The 17309-nt window shown below is 39.3% G+C and overlaps 1 protein-coding gene across 13 annotated transcripts in view; it reads left to right on the forward strand.

Moving 5' to 3' along the window:
• The window catches only part of SPAG9 (sperm associated antigen 9), a 132241-nt gene that overhangs the window by 60881 nt on the left and 54051 nt on the right, over positions 1–17309 (forward strand). For all 13 annotated transcript variants that reach the window (XM_045488367.1, XM_045488369.1, XM_045488364.1 and 10 more), the window contains one exon: positions 3397–3547. In XM_045488367.1, the coding sequence (XP_045344323.1) occupies positions 3397–3547 (151 nt within the window). The remainder of the gene's footprint in view (positions 1–3396; positions 3548–17309) is intronic.

Consider the following 17309-nt stretch of genomic DNA (forward strand, 5'->3'; position numbering starts at 1 on the left):
TGCCTTGCCAATAAATGCTCTGCCACATGTGTGCTGTAGGACCCTTCTTACCCCCTTTGGATAGTTTTAAAAATTGTGAGATTATTGTTTCGTCTTCAATCAGTTGCAAGATATTTAGTAAGCCAAACAAGTAAATAATTTGCAGTCACTTACACGTACCCCATCTGTAGCAGAACTATTTTCCAGAACTTTAGCTATTTTATTGATAAAATACCTTATGACTAAATTCAAACAGTTTCTTGATGCAAAAATTGGCGATGATCTGCTTGAATAAAGATATTAAAATCTTCAATATTAAAATTAAATTGTCAAGAAAATAGGTAGGTTCCAAGGAAGCTACATGCGCCTTGGAGGGCAACAGGTCTGATTCTGAGTCCCGCTTCTGTGGATTACTAGTGCCTCATGTCTCTGAGCATCACTTTTCCTAATTTGACAACTGGGAAATAATTCCTATTTTCTTATGAGGGTTAAATGAGATAATGTAGCCAGACCATCCTTCTTAAGGCTTGCCACATGATGAGTGTTGAACAATCCTTTAAAAATTTTATTTATGGTTATTTGTTTTAAATGTCTATATAGCCAAAAAGCTGTTTCAAAACCTAATTGGGAATTTATACACAGCTAACATTTAAATAACCAACTGAAAAGCGGAAATATGGAACAAAGCCAGTTTTTAAAAGAATGTAACAAGGGTTCTGATAGTCAAAGATGGCTTTGTTTCTAGACCGTAGTAGCATATGGAAACACCAGGCATTTAAACCTGTCACTTGATGTTTTCCCACATTGTATCCCATTCTTTGGTTTCTTCTGTGAGTTTCACTGGAGCCTTTAATGTGTGGAGTATTAAACATGCAACAAACATTCAACTTTCAGTGTTTTTTTAAAAGTAGGATTCTGATTGACTTGCATAATTCCATGTCCTTCCTCCACTTAACTCTCATATAACTTCTCAGTAAATAAGGAGAGAAGGCATGGATGTAGTAATATTTTTTCCAGAGTTGGAATCTTATAACCCAGATCGTCAGGTCTTGATGGTCTCTGAATGCCCTCCCTATAGAGCAGTTTCTAAATGATTAAGAAAAGCAATATAAACAGGTACAAATTCTACTGGTATTTTGGATTATAGGCTTAGTTAACAGGAGGGGAAAAGCAAAACTTGGATCTATAGCAGGCTCCTTCCTCCAGTTGGTTTATACTTTTACAGTACTTGATATGTGTGAAAATGAAGTGGTGTCATTCGTATAGGAAGAGAAGTCTAACGCCTGGCCTGTGTTTTGATTTCTGTTAGCAGTGTGATGGATTTGCATGAAGTCTGTATTATCTTCCTGGGGGTGGTTAGAGAACTTTCCATTGAACTATCTGATTAAATTCACACCTTTTTGCTTAAGTTATTAAGATATGTTAAAAAATAAGTGAGTGGGGCGCCTGGGTGGCTTAGTCGGTTAAGCGTCCGACTTTGGCTCAGGTCACGATCTCATAGTTCTTGAGTTCCAGCCCCGCATCAGGTTCTGTGGTGACAGCTCAGAGCCTGGAGCTTGCTTCGGATTCTGTGTCTCGCTCTCTCTCTGTCCCTTCCCTGCTCGTGCTCTGTCTCTCTCTCTGTCTCTCTCTCTCTCAAAAATAAATAAACATTAACAACAACAACAACAAAAAAGTAAGTCATCTATCTAAGTAGCACTTAGACCCTCAGATTTTTGGTTCCCAAAATATATTCTTCCCAAATTGAGGGATAAACATCAGGTTAACAACTTTTTATTTTGTCAGGTATGGACATTAAAACAAAATTTGCTTTCTAAACATTGTCACCATCGTTTGATGAAAAGGGATTTTAAAATCAAGGAAGCAGAAAAGATGTAGAAAAAATCCATCATTCTCAGGAAGGACCAGGTTCTATGATATATGGAAATGTATATGTGTACAATATGGCCTATGTTATCCAATAAGGATATTATAAATAATGTCTCTTTTCACTACAGACTTATAAAAACTTTACTGCTGAGGCAGCAGTAGGGAATAACTGGTCTAAACAGAATATCTGAGTAGTTAATTTAGTTTTTGTCATTTGGATGTTCTGGAAGCTCATAGATTGTTTATAAACAAATTTGTTTTAAAAACTAGCCTTTTATTGTCCTCCCTACCTGCATTTGAATTTTCCCAAATCAAATGGGAAGAGTATTCCACATGTAAAGAAATGATCAATAAGTAATAGAGAAAAGTCCTGTTTTACTTCCTGGTGCACACACCTTTGACAAAATGCAGTCTCTCAATCCTTTTCCTTCATCCAGTCTTTAAGAAGGTGTTCTGGCAGTTTTACTAATCCTTTGATTGTAGTTTGGAATGGAAGAGCATATATCCTTTGTGTTAAGTGAGGGCACATTTCAAGTGGCTTAAGTTTCTTAGTATAAAAATGAGCTTAGAGAATAACTTAGCAAAACGGAGTATTTTCCCGCTTTTATTTACAGCCTTAGTGTTTCTATTCTAATTTACATTCTTACCAGTCAGTAGAGGTATGAGTTCCAGGAGGCCCCAAACTTTTAGTGTCTCCTTTCTTGCCAGTTTCCTCTCTTTTGAGTTAATGACCCAGGACGACCTCTTCCTAGGCTGGTTTCCACCCTATAAAAAGTCCTTTGATTTGTAATCTGCTATGCCTCACCAAAGGATGTGTTTCTAGTTGAAATTCTATTCTTATTAAAATTGTAACTCTTGTTCATTGAAATTTCCCACAAAGCACTGGAAACTCTACAGTCTTTTATAGAATTTTTTGGCCTCCTTGTTTGGAAAAACTGACAATGGTTTTCTCATAAGTACCGTGATTGAAAGGAATGCATATACTGGTTCTGTAGAAAAATCCCGCTTTCCTGCTGTTAAGGATTAAAACTCACTTGAGTTCTTTTTATCAATTAATTGGTAGTCCTGGTTTAGATTATACACAGATTTTCCTCTAGGCAGAAAAGATGTACCCTGAAGAAGCTTGGGTAAGCATCTAGGTATGGGTTTGAGGATTTGGGAAGTCTAGAAGCAAGGCTTGTACTTCCTTCCAAAGGAGGAGGTTGCCAGTTTCCCGATGGCTAATGTAAGCGGGAATGAAAATTTAGTAGCTTTTGTTGCTATGAAACCAGACCACTGACTGCTTCCCGGGGAAGGAACTCATCAGTAACTTAGAAGGTTTCTTAAACTATTAGTTATTACATTTCTTAATTAATTTCTTGGGGCTAATTTGAACTTCTGAGACTGTCCTTTCTCTTTGGTAAGTCTACTTACTTGTTTAGATAGGCAGACAGTATTTTTTAAGAGTTATTATTCTAAACCAGTGACAGCCCAGGCTTATTACTTATAGTCATGATAATTAAAATAAAAAATGAATGAATGCTTAATTTTTTCTCCCCTCTTCAATAGAAAAGAACGTCCTATATCATTAGGGATTTTCCCATTACCTGCTGGAGACGGATTGCTTACACCAGATACTCAGAAAGGCGGAGAGACCCCTGGATCAGAGCAATGGAAATTTCAGGATTTAAGTCAACCACGTTCTCATGCCAGCCTGAAGGTAAGCTTAATTTTGATGAAATCTTAATTTACATTGTGATGAAGTTTCGGGGTCATGGTTGGGGGGTGATCCAGAGCCGACAGCCAAGAAAAAATTCTCGAAGACGTCTTTGGTGCAAAAAGGTGATTTTATTATAGCATGGGGGCAGGACCTGTGCGCCGGAAGAGCTGCATTGGGGTTGTGGTGGGTAACCCATTACATACCCTCAGGTTGGGAGGGGGTCAGGGATAGAGCAAGTCGTGAAGGAATTTTGGAAGCAAGGTTTCCAGGACCTTGAGGGGCTAGCTGTTGCTAAGGAAACACCGTATATTAATGTTTAGTAAAACCTCAGTCATGAGACCCTTCAGATGTATATTGGGGGCCATAAGCTTGAAGTATGTTTGCCAGGATATATCTTGGGGGAGTTGAGATAAAGGACGTTTCCAAAGGAATTTTTATATGTTAAAGTAGACTTACAGGTTCCTGAGAGGGGCGTCAGGATAATGTTAAGCCAAGATTCTCTTTTGCCCCTAGCAAAGTGTTATCATCATCCAGGCTCCTCCTAGAGGGAGATTATTCTGCCCATTTCAAGGACTTGTCAGTGGCCTGTAGGCAGTAAGGGAGTTTAATTTTTCATTTGCCTTAGTTTCCCACATCACCATGGCAAGCACTTAAACCCCTTTCCTTTGTTCTTGGGCAACCAGGAGCATCCGAGGAATATCACACATATTCCACCTGGTGGGGGGAGGGGGGACAGGGGCAGGCAGGGGCAGGCAGGGGCAGGGAACTGTTAGCCTGTACTTTGCCCTTAGCTTGCCCTGCGCTCCCTCAACACAGTGTATAAACAGTGTATAAACTTTCTAATCCAAGTTAGAAGTGCTAGACAGCTGAAACATAGTAAAATGAAAGTTTGTATGCATTTTAGCTTGTAAAACTAATGCCTTTGTTTTAAATTAGCAATGAGTTCTTCCCAAAGAGTTAGTATTTTACTGTTCCTTTCAGGTTATATAGGAAAACAAAGTCAAGCATTGTTATATCTTGATTAGTATACTAATGACACTAATAACCAAAATTTCTATTTGATTTAGGCTATTTTGATTTTTATTTGATCATATAAATTTTAGATGGGGTGACTAGTGAGTGTAATGTTTTTTAGAAATGAAAATCATTGGTGCTTGAAATCCTTGGTTCACTGTTGGAAGCTTCACAATTTAGTAGGGCTTCACTTTTTTTTTTTAATGTTTATTTATTTTTGAGAGAGAGGAAGAGCATGAACAGGGGAGGAGCAGAGAGATAGGGAGACAGAGAATCAGAAGCAAGCTCCAGGCTCTGAGCTGTTAGCACAGAGCCTGATGCAAGGCTGGAACTCACGGACCACGAGATCATGACCTGAGTCGAAGTTAGACACTTAACCGACTGAGCCACCCAGGCGCGCCTTCACTTTTTTTTCTAAACATGTTTTTTCCCCCTCAAAATCCTTCATAAAGCAATATTCAAAAGTGCATTGTGTTTAGCTAAAAGGCCTTGTGGTTAGTTATTATAGATTATATTCTTGACCAAGAACATATCAAATAAATTATAATTAATAATAAACTCTAAGAGGGGAGATATACTAATAGTTAAAAAATATATGAAGTTATATTTTGTACCTTACAAAGTGATATATTTTATAAAAATATGTATATTATATATACATATATATATATATGTAATTTTTTTAATGTTTATTTTTGAGAGAGAGAGAGCATCCAAGTAAACAGGGGAGAGGCAGAGAGAGAGAGGGAGACACAGAATTTGAACAGACTCCAGGCTCTGAGCTGTCAGCACAGATCCTGATGTGGGGTTCAGACTCACAAACTGTGAGATCATGGCCTGGGTCGAAGTCAAACCCTTAACTGACTGAGCCACTCTGGCGTCCCTGGGTTATATATTTTTTATGTTTATTTATTTATTTTGAGAGAGAGAGAAAGAGAAGGAGAAACCCAAGCAGTCTGTTCTAGCAGTGCAGAGCCCGATGTGGGGCTCAAACTCACAAATCATGACCTCATGAGATCATGACCTGAACTGAAATCAAGAATCGGACATTTAACCAACTGAGCCACTCAGGCGCCCCCTGCGAATATTGATTCTAAAAGAACCTTGTTATATTATAAAATCTACTCTATAATAAAACAGATAGCCTACCTACAATGAATACAAATAAATTTCTTACATCTTATCTCCTTTTCTTTCTTTTTTTTCCCCCTCCAAAGTACTTATCATGGTCTAAAGTGCTTTAAAGGTAACTCTGATACTTTTAAAATACTAAGCCATTTACTTATTTAGTATATTTCCCTCCACTTAAAATCCATGAGGTTTACTTACTACTGTATCTTTAGCATTTAGAAAAGTGCCTAGCACATAGTGCCCACTCAGAATGTGTTTGTTAAGTGAATTATTTGTTTTAGATGTTAGGAAGACTTTTTTTGGATAATATAAATGGTCTGTCAGCTCCAGTAAGTGGAGGTTTTGTGTTTTTTGTATTTTGTGTGGTTTGTTTTTTGGTTTTTGTAGGGGCATTTAGAATCATTCCATTGATCTTTGAAATGTGCTCGAAACAGTAAGCAATCAGTAAATATTTGGTAGCTTTTCTCCCACTGAAAAGTATTTTTAACAGTAAGACTGACTTCACCTTTCCCCCTTCTCTCTTCCGTATCGTTCAATTTATTAGAATCTAACCGTGCATATATGCTCGGTAGCAGTCCACATTGATGCCTCTAGGAGACTCTCTAATTCTTCACTGCTACTCCACTCTAGCTTTTTTAAAGCATGCCTGTAGGTTTAATAGATCTTCCAGAACACCCCTCCCTCAATACACCTACTTACTGTGTCCCTTTCCCAAAACAAAATTAAGTAGGAGGGATACTTTTAGTACATCAAAAATATATACCATATGGTAACTATATTTTACTTACATTCCAAAAAGGAACCTTAAAGAGATGATGATTGTAATTCTCTTATTTAATCCAGCAACATGCTGTGCCAGAACTTCACTGACAAGTTATAAACTGATTAACAGATTATTAATATGGACTTAAACCTGGGAGGGTTTTTTTTGTTTCCTTCCTAGAGATACTAAGGCAAGTATTTCCCATAGAGTTTCTAGAATAAAATCCTATCTCTTTCTACTCTGGACACAGAGCCACTAAATGATACAAAGGTCTCAACTAATAATTTCCAGGAGTGAAGTGGTACATTACAAAATAACAAAAGTCTAGTTTCTAAAGTTTGTCTAATAATTAGAACATACTTTGTTATTTACCTAGGCCCTTGTCATAAGCCAGACAGCTTTATCTAACTTTACAAAAGGCTAGGAGTTGGGTTGTGGAGTTCAGAATTTTTTTTAACATTTATTTATTACTGAGAGACAGAGACAGAGCCTGAGCATGGGAGGGGCAGAGAGAGGGGGAGACACAGAATCGGAAGCAGGTTCCAGGCCCTGATCTGTCAGCACAGAGCCTGACAAGGGGCTCGAACTCACAAACCGTGAGATCATGACCCGAGCCGGAGTCGGACGCTTAACCGACTGAGCCACCTGGGTTTAGGAGTTTTAATTATGGACCACTGGTCTTGGTGTCCATGTATGACAGGAAGTGGGCTAGGCTATCTCTGATTTAAAGTTTTCTACAACTTTCATTTCTCTGAGAACTTTGGGGATGACCTAGCTGGATTTAGGGTATGCTCTGCCATTGTGAACAAGAAATTGAAGGTGAGAATTATAATTAATATTAATTTTACTAAACACAGTTTTCTCTGAAGTAACATTAAGGTAAAAATGTTCTGTGAGAAAACCACATGATGGGTTATAACCAAGGAACATATAGGTTCCTATAGGAAGCTTCGTGGCAGAAGAATGGCAGTACGGGGGGGTTGCCAATGATTCTAACATTACGGACCTTCTTTGTTGCTGTATTGCACAGTTCGTACCGCCAGAGAATTGTAGTCAATAAGGTTGTATCTTCAGAGGCGCTTGCGTTGCTCAGTCGGTTAAGCGGCCCACTTTGGCTCAGGTCATGATCTCACAGTTCATGGGTTTGAGCCCTGCGTCGGGCTCTGTGCTGACAGTGCAGAGCCTGCTTGGGATTCTCTCTCTGCACCCCTCTCCTGCTTGTGCTCACGTGCATGGTCTCTCAAAGTAAATAACTAAACTTAAAAACAATAAGGTTGTATCTTCAGGTACTAGAAGATCTTTCAGGAATGATGCATCCAGAAAAATGTTTACGTTGCCCTTAAAAAGTGTTTGTACATGTTATTCCTTCATGTATTGTATTCTTGTAGGAGAGATTAACAAATAAATGAAGTAACAGATTTCAAGTATTGTGATTTACTGTCTTGTGTGTGTGATATACTGTTTTGAGAAAGCAAGGTGTAAGGGGCTAAAAAGTAATTAGTGGGGAAGGGTGTTTACTTAGGAAGGCCTCTTGGAGGAGGTGATTTGCATCCTGACAGGAGAGATGTACGGGTGTACAGAACAGTCTAGAGGAATACATGTTTCAGGATGACCAAATAGCATCTGTAAAGGCTCTGAGGCAGGGACAAACTGGCATGTTTGAGGAATGGTTTTCACTTCTCTTCTCTGAGACTTTTTGTTTTAACTACTGTGTTGACTTAACCCTTTTGTAAGGGTTACCCAGAACATCCATCTTTATAAATATAAGGGGAAATTCTCATTCCCACCCTACCTTGTAGCAGCATTGACACACTCAAATACTTTGAACTTCTTGAAATGCTTTCTTCCCTTTGCTTCCAGGACACCCCCTCCCCTGGTGGCTCCTGGATCTCTAAGTGTTGGAGTTCCCCAGAGCTTAAAGCTCAGCCCTCCTCTCTACATAATCTGGGTAGCTCAAGTCCCATGTCTGTAAATGCCCTCCACACGTCTGTTCACAGATTTGAATCTCCGGCCCTCAAGCCTTTCTTGAACTGCTGCATCCAGTTGCTTTCTTTTATAATTTTCCCACATAGATATTTCTGTCCTGCTTAGGTTACCCCCAGTAGAAATAGCCTTCTTTGAAGGCCAATCAAAATGCCACAGTTTATGCAAAGCCTCACCTGACACCCTGTTGATGACCCTCAGATCTAGTTTAGAGATCAGTTCAAGGCAGAAGTTTATATTGCATCATTAACAGACATTTCTTACTGGAAGTGCTTCTAGTGAAATAGGTCAAAAGCAACTTGTGTTGAATCACCTAAGCTGTTCTGCTAAAAATGTATTATAGGGGCACCTGGGTGGCTCAGCTGGTTCAGCGTTGGGCTCTTGGTTTCAGCTCAAGTCATGATCTCACAGTTCAAGGATTCGAGCCCCGAGTCGGACTCTGTGCTGATAGCACGGAGCCTGCTTGAGATTCCCTCTGTCTCCTTCTCTTTCTGACCACCCCCTGCGCTCATGCATGCTCTCTTTCTCTTTCAAAATAAATGAACTTAAATAAATAGGTAAGTAAGTAAATAAAGTATTGTTAAAGTGCTAAGTCTGGGAATGGGCAAAAAATGTTACGGTAGGGTTGTTCATCCAACTGAATTATATTCACCAACAAGCTGCAAAGAAAGAAGGCTTGGAGAACAAAAGACCAAGAATAACCCAAGACAGTCCTGAAGAAGAACAATAAAAACACTAACTTGCCCTACTAGATATCAAGACTTACTATAAAGCTGTAATTATTTATATTTTGTAGTATTGCATCATCTGCCCTTCCTGTGTCCTTTCTGCACAATTTAGTGCTAAAGCTGGTAGTTAGGGCAGAGCAGTATGAAGCACCATAGGGTGAAGTGGGGTGGGGGTTGGGCAGGTATGTAACCCACACAAGCTTGGGAGTATATCATGAGGGAATAACCTAGTGGAGAGAGGTGCCAGGGCCCTGGCAGCATGAAGGACATCCATGCAAAGGGGCAGTCTGGCTTTGGGTGTCAGATCTTTTTTTAAAAAAAAATTTTTTTTTTAACGTTTATTTATTTTTGAGACAGAGAGAGACATAGCATGAATGGGGGAGGGTCAGAGAGAGAGGGAGACACAGAATCCGAAACAGGCTCCAGGCTCTGAGCAGTCAGCACAGAGCCCGACGCGGGGCTCGAACTCGAACTCACGGACCGCGAGATCACGACCTGAGCCGAAGTCGGACGCTTAACCGACTGAGCCACCCAGGCGCCCCGGGTGTCAGATCTTAAACAGGGTGACAAAGACCTCCCCAAGAAAGACACCCTAGGCATAGGGTGTGAGAACCTGAGCAGGTGAGGAAGGCAGCATCCACATAGAGTGGGGATGGGGGAAATCTGGACTGGAGACTCAGAAGATGTATGTGGAGAGAAGGACACTGGCTGGCAGTGGCAAGAAAGAGAGACCGCAAAAGATTGTGGCCCTGGAAGTCAAAGGATGAGAGGGCTTTAGAATGGAAGCAGTCGTTAGCAGGCTCAGCTGGTGTGGAGACGTCATGTAGGATGAAGATCGAATTTGTAGGTGTAGGTTTGAGCAGTTTGAGTTGCAGGGCCAGTAACAGGAGTGAATGTTGAAGTCAAGAAAAGAGGAACAAGAAAGTGTCAAGGACTCAAAACAGGTAGTTGTAATGGAAAGAAGGAAAAGGACAACGTGAGTTGCCTGAGCAGTGGAGGGGGTGGGAGGGAAGGTACTCTTAGTATGGGAGGGACCTTGTTGCTTGTGTACTTAGAAGGGTCCAGTAGAAAGAGAAATTGAAAACAAAGGAGTGAAGGAAGATCATTGATTTATCAGAATCCTGGAGGAAGGGCGGAGGCGAAGGGTTCACATATCCTGGCTATAATTGAAATCTACTTTGTTGGGACACCCCAGTTTTTCCTAGTCCTTTGCTATTATAAACAATGCTGTAGTGAATAACCTTACACATAATTTTATGCTTGTATTTATGATTCCTGTAAGTGGGATTGCTGGATCAAAACATACATTTAAAATTTTGATAGACATTGCCAAACTGCCTGCCAAGAGCCCTTTGTCCTCTCACTGGTGATGTATTGTACGAGTTCTTTACTGTTGGACACATTTCGAGTTCAGACATCCCTTCCTTACGCACAGCTATGGAAAGAGAGAGAATGAGGTATTTAAAGAATTCTGTACTGTACATAATGTTTTCATGCTGTTTTCTAGCATATACTCCCCCCCACCAAATATCTTTTTCTTCAAAGAGTATCCCAGGTTGGTGATTGTTAGTGGAATATGACGTTTAGAATTGAGAAAAACAATTTCAAGTAAAAAGCAATTGGAAGGGGACCTACTTGTCAAAAGTTTAAGAGTTCTTTTAAAACCATATGACTTGAAATACTTTTGGACTGCTGTGAAAAGCTCTTGTTAGCAGGGTTTGGTATGTGAAGCCAGCCAGTGGTCAGTGTGTGGCTGCATTCTTCAGGGGATGTGCTTAGCATACAGAACAGGAAATGGTAACAGAGCCAGCATTCTTGTGCAGAAGAATCTTCCATCCTCCTCCATTTGTGGTTGACCATTTAGTTCCTATTTCTTCACTTTTTGCAAACTTGAATTTGTATAGTTGTTGAACCTTATCCTGTAATCTTTTGTGATTAAAGATTCCTACTATAAAATGTGTGTAGTTAAAAATATCTAAACAGTTAAAGGGCTCAGTTTTTTTTTTAACTTCTCATTTTGAAATATTTTAGACTTCCAGAAAAATTGCGAAAGCAGTACAGAATTCCTGGTTACCCATCACCCATCATCAAGTGTTAACTAACCATAGTATATACAATTATTAAAACAGACAGTTGACATGGGTACAATATCATTAGCTAAACTGTAGACTTATATTAGGATTTTGCCAGTTTTTCCACTACTGTCTTCTGGTTCAGGATCCAGTCCAGCATCCCACCTTGCACTGAGTTAAGTGTCCCCAGTCTCTTCCAACATGTGACAGTTCCTCAGTCTTGACCTTGAGGCGTGAAGAGTATTGGTTAATTATATTGTAAAATGTCCCACCGTTTGAGCTTCTCTGGTGATTTTTCGTGATTAGATTGAGATTATATGTTTTGACAAGAATGCCGCAGAAGCAGTGTGCCTTAGTGGTGACTACTAACTTAGATTGCTTGGTGTAGCTGGTATGTGTTGGCTTTCTCCACCGTCGTTGCTGTTTTTCCCTTTATAGTTCATAAGTGTTTTGGGGGATCTCCTCGGAGACTGAGCAAATATCCCGTTTCTCTTCAAACTTTCAGCTACTTATTTTAGTATCCGTCACTGGATCTTACAGTCATTACTGTAGTGATCCAATGCTTATTTTCTGTTTTCTTCATCCATTCTACATTAACTTTAATTCTTCTGTGAGGGTGAGCCCCTTCCTCCCTTCTGCCTGCCTGCCTGCCTGCCTTCCTTCCTTCCTTCCTTCCTTCCTTCCTTCCTTCCTTCCTTCCTTCCTTCCTTCCTTCCTTTCTTGTTTGAACTCACGGATATTTATTTTATTCTGTGGGTTATCTAGTGCTATCATTTATTTTGTTGCTCAAATTGTTACAGCTTTGGAATTGGGGAGCTTTTTCCGGGTTGACTTATGTATCTTTCACTTCCTTTCTGGCACCAGCAGATGCCCCCCGCTCTTTTATTTTTCTGTGTCCCCTCACTACAGTTCACTGCTGCTCAGGGATTGAATGTGCTTGTTGATTGAAACGTGATTGCCTGTAGCATTTCTTTGATGCTTATGTTGTGTTTTCCCATTTGTTTACACTATATATTACCTCCTTTTGGATTTTTGTATTAGCGTTTAGAATAGGGTAAAATAAAATACAATTTTAAGAAAAATGGATTATATGTTGTAATATTTCATGATTTTGCTTGTGACAAAGGATAAGGAATTTCTTCTGTAACTTCATTTATTGTATATAAGCTTTTTTCCTCACATATATCCTCATATGATAAGTTCAGGAACCAGCCACAGCTGATGGTTGGGGTTCGAAGAGAATAAAAGATGGAAAATTTACTGCTTTTAATCTTCAGTACTTTCTCCTTATTTATTTATTTATTTATTTATTTATTTATTTATTTGTATGTTCATCGATTCCTTCGTCTTTACTGAGGTACAACTGACAAAATTGTAAGGTATATACGTTCTCTCCCTTTAAAATCTTGCTTGGAAAGGGGCGCCTGGGTGGCTAGTTGGTTAAGTGACTGACTTCGGCTTAGGTCATCATCTCACGGTTCGTGGGTTCTAGCCCCGCATCAGGCTCTGTGCTGACAGCTCAGAGCCTGGAGCCTGCTTCAGATTCTGTGTCTCCTTCTTTCTCTGTCCTTTGCCAGCATGTGCTCTATCTCACTCTGTCTCTCAACAATAAATAGATGTAAAAAAATAAATAAATAAAATCTTGCTTGAGAAGGGAAGATGGAATCAGTTCCTTCTTAGTGGGTGTTTGAAGTGAGATTTTTTTCCTTTTTGGCATATTTACCGGGTAGTGTGTTGACCAAGGTGCTAATGTATGTTGAGAATGAAAATTGGTAAAAATATAAATAATACCATTTGAAAATTGTGGTTTTTTAAAGCTTGCATCAAAGATGGCTTCTTTTGAAGTAATTGGCACGTAAGTATTTATTATATTCTTATTGATATTTAATGTTTAGACAAGCTTTTAGAATAGGAAAAATAACTAATAGTTTCATGTTGAAAACCGAGTACTTTGCTTTTTGTGTTAAAAAGTATTTATTGGGTGCCTGGGTGGCTCAGTTGGTTAAGTGTTCGAACTCGGCTCAGGTCATGATCTCACAGTTCGTGGATTTGAGCCCCACGTCAGGCTCTGTGCTGGCAGCTCAGAGCCTGGAGCCTGCTTCAGTTTCTGTCTCTGTCTCTGTCTCTGTCTCTGTCTCTCTCTCTCTCAAAAATAAATAAATATTAAAATAAAAAAAAAAGTATTTATTTAGTACCCACTATACCAGATACTAGAAATATTATTAAGGTGCTCTCTGTGTCCCAAATATTTTATAAAACAGGATTCATAATTTTTTAATATTAACTCAATTTCCCAATTTTAAATAATATTGATGAATCTAGACTAAAGTTTCTCCAAGCCTAAATTCCCTACTTTTCTGTAGTCATTGTGAATCGTTGGTATATCTGTCCTTAGACCTTTTTTTTTATATATGCACATGGATAATACATACTTATAATATCTTTGTAAGATAAATGGCTATATACTCTTAAGTATTTTCCTGTAGTTTGCTGTTTGTTTTTTATTAAAAAATGTGTGTTCACAGTTTTTCCATTTTGATAGAGAGCCACCCAAAGCCACCCCCACCCCACCCCCCTGCCAGCTTTTGATAAATTGAACAGTTGAGAAGGGTTAAGATGATGATGATCCAGAGTCAAAGATCATATAACAAACATTGAAAGGCGGTGTGTTTTTTATAAAGTGAATCATGCCTTGATAATCTATGGCTTTTTGAGAGAATTAACAGAGAGCTAGCAGCCGTATTGTAGGCTTTGAAAAACACTTTGATGAATTTCCAGACCAAGAATATTTAAAGCTTATGGTTGCTTTGTGTTTGAGAGAAACACTTGTCTCATAGAGGGCAAATGTAGAGATAGAAACAAAGAAAATGAACAAATAGTTGTTTTTGTGAAAAAGGATTTCAATCTTGGTCATCCTTCGATTATTAGTGATATCTAACAGTTTCAGATATGGCAGTGGGGTGAGAGGAGGGTGAAGTGAACATTTCCAAGTGTACTGGAATGTTTTGCATGTTAAATATGCAAGATGATGAGAATAGATTTCAGGAGGGTTTCAGAGTTGTGTGAAAAGACAAAAGGATTAAATGGTGTGCCATTTATTGGTAAAGAGTTAGGTAAGACATGATCCAAGTGCTGATTTCTGAGCCATGATTATCTTTTAAACTAGAGGCTTAAGGAGGTGTTTTTAAATCAAATTAAAACAAAGCCCCAAACCCTCATTTTAACAGAGTAGATTATGGAGCACCTGGGTGGCTCGTTCGGTTAAGCATCCAACTTTGGCGCAGGTCATGCTCTTGTGGTTCATGAGTTCGAGTCCCACATCAGGTTCTCAGCACAGAGCTGGCTTTGGATCCACTGTGGATCCTGTGTCCCCCTCTTTCTTTGTCCCTCCCCTGCTCGCTTGCTCTCTCTCTCTCAAAAATAAATAAACATTAAAAAAAAAGCCCCAAACAACAACAACAACAACAACAACAACAACAACAACAACAACAGTAGGTTACAGAGATCTTATTATCCTGAGAGGTAGAGCAAGCCAGATATACCCAGTAAATACATGATCTTGTTATCTCTTGTATAATATTGCCTTCTTCCCAGGAGTGGTCCTGAACCTCTGAAGGCTGTAGAACAGGATGTGAGAATGGTGTTTCAGATCACTTTACAGAAAGTAAACAAAAGCGATTAACTATTGGTTATTTACTCATCTCCTGTTCTCAAGACTACTGATGTTTTTCACTGAAATACAGGAGAAAACTATATTTCCTCCCCAGTGGTTGCTAGGGCTTTATTGTAATCTACAAATTATTCCTCCCCTAAAGCCAGCATTTTAAAATAAAGGAGAGAAAATATAAGTAAATCCTATGGAAATTCAGCCTATTTCCAGCTATCCATTTCCTAGGTAAGAAACATACAGATACCCCTGTACAAATTTGCAGATGCCTTCCTCAGGACAGAATGGGCATAACTTGTATGTATCCTGGAGACTGCCCCAGCGTGTCATTTTCCCGTGGGCTGCCTCCCTAGTTGAGCAGATTTCTTTAGCTTCAGTCAGGGCACCATTCGGCTTTATTGACTAAACAACTGTTGTGAGCCTTCTTCACATCAGTCTTGATACGCTGGGCACTGGGGATAGGATAGGACAACAAATAAGATTCTCTGCTACCCACTACTCACCCAGGTCCATGGAAGCCCTTCATCTCTCAGTGACAGTGAAACAGCGCCCCCTTTGTTCAGAAATATCCTCAGGGCCAGGACATTCATACCTCTCCTTTAGTAATCAGAATTTTCTTAAACCCAAAGTATAATTAACATCTAGAGTTAGTCCATCTAACTGTGTCTAGAGTTAAGGTCCTCAGTGTTTCTTTGGGTCACACACTCCTTTAAGAATCAAAGTTATGAAACTTTCCAGAAAATAAATGTACACACAGAATTTTGTGTTTCTCTTATGCCATACAGAGAGTTGTAAATCAAAAGAGCTTAAGAACCACTGCTTTAGACATTTAACTTTTACTTGTGGAGAAAGAAATGTAAACATAAAAATTAAAATATAAGGTGATAAGTGTTATAGTGGGGATTCATGGAGCTGGTTACCTCTTGTAATTTTGTCTTTACTTTCATTAGACTTAAAAATCTTTGACTCCAAAAGACAGACTTAGGGGGCGCCTGGGTGGCTCGATCATTTGGGCATCTGACTCTTGATTTTGGCTCAGGTCGTGATCTCGAGGTTTGTGGGACTGAGCCTGCTTGGGAATCTCTCTCTCCTCTGTCTCTGCCCCTCCCCCCTGCTGGCTGGCACACGCATGCTAGTGCTGTCTCTCTCTCTCTCTCTCTCTCTCTCTCTAAGTAAATAAACATTAAAAAAAAAAAGACAGACTTATGTAACAGAGTTGCTTGCACTTTTATTTGGCTTATTTCAGATGAAGTCAAGCAGGCTACTTAGGAAAACACTGGACATTTCCAAGTTGTCCTTTGTGGAATAATTTATCTTCAGTAGTTGTAAACTTACAGTGTCTCAGAACATAAATACTTATGGGGCAGTGGTGACTAACACACGACCTGTGTATTCTGTACAGGACTGAGCACACGAGGGAGGCGTTTGATGAATGGAACAACTGAAAATATTTTCTAAAGGCTTGTAGACTTTTAGCCTGATCTCTAAAACCAATAAGAAAAGGGCACAAAGACCAGATAGCTTTCGCCATGGTATCTCAAGTGAAGCTAAAAGTAATGACACCTGTTTTCTTTTGTGTGTAGTAAAATACATACAGTATACAATTTACCATCTTACTCGGGGTGCCTGGGTTAAGCGTCTGACTTCAGCTCAGGTCATGATCTCACAGTTGTGAGTTCAAGTCCCGCATCGGGCTCTGCGCTGACAGCTCAGAGCCTGGAGCCTGCTTCGGATTCTGTGTCTCCCTCTCTCATAGTCTGTATCTGTCTCTCAAAAATAAAATAAAAATTAAAAAAAACCCCACAATTTACCATCTTACTCATTTTTTAAAGTACACAGTTCAGCCATGTTAAGAATATTCACATGGTTGCAAAACAGATCTCCAGAGGTTTTTCGTCTATGCAAATATGAAACTCTATACCTATTAAACAAGTCACTCTTTCCCCCTCCTCCCAGCTCCAGTAACCACCATTCTACTTTCTCTTCTATGAGTTGGACTACTTTAGGTACTCATCTATGTGGAATCATGTGGTATTTGTCTTTTGTGACTGGCTTATTTCACTTAGCATAATGTCCTCAAGATTCATCTCCGTTGTAGTATGTTTCAGGATTTCCTTTCTTTTTAAGGCTGAATAATAAATACTCCATTGTATATATAGACTGCATTTGATGTATCCATTCATCTCTTGATGGACATTTGGGTCTTCAGCCTCTTGGCTATTTGAATAATGCTGCTATGAACTTGGGTGAGCAAGTATCTCTTCATGATTCTGCTTTCAGTTCTTTTGGATGTATATCTGGAAGGGGTATTACTGGATTGATCATGTGGCAGTTCTGTTTTCAATTTTCTGAGGAAATACCACACTGTTTCCAGGGCAGGTGTACCATTGTATAATCCCACAAA

This window comes from Leopardus geoffroyi, chromosome E1 (assembly GCF_018350155.1).
Source record: "Leopardus geoffroyi isolate Oge1 chromosome E1, O.geoffroyi_Oge1_pat1.0, whole genome shotgun sequence".
NCBI lineage: Eukaryota > Metazoa > Chordata > Mammalia > Carnivora > Felidae > Leopardus > Leopardus geoffroyi.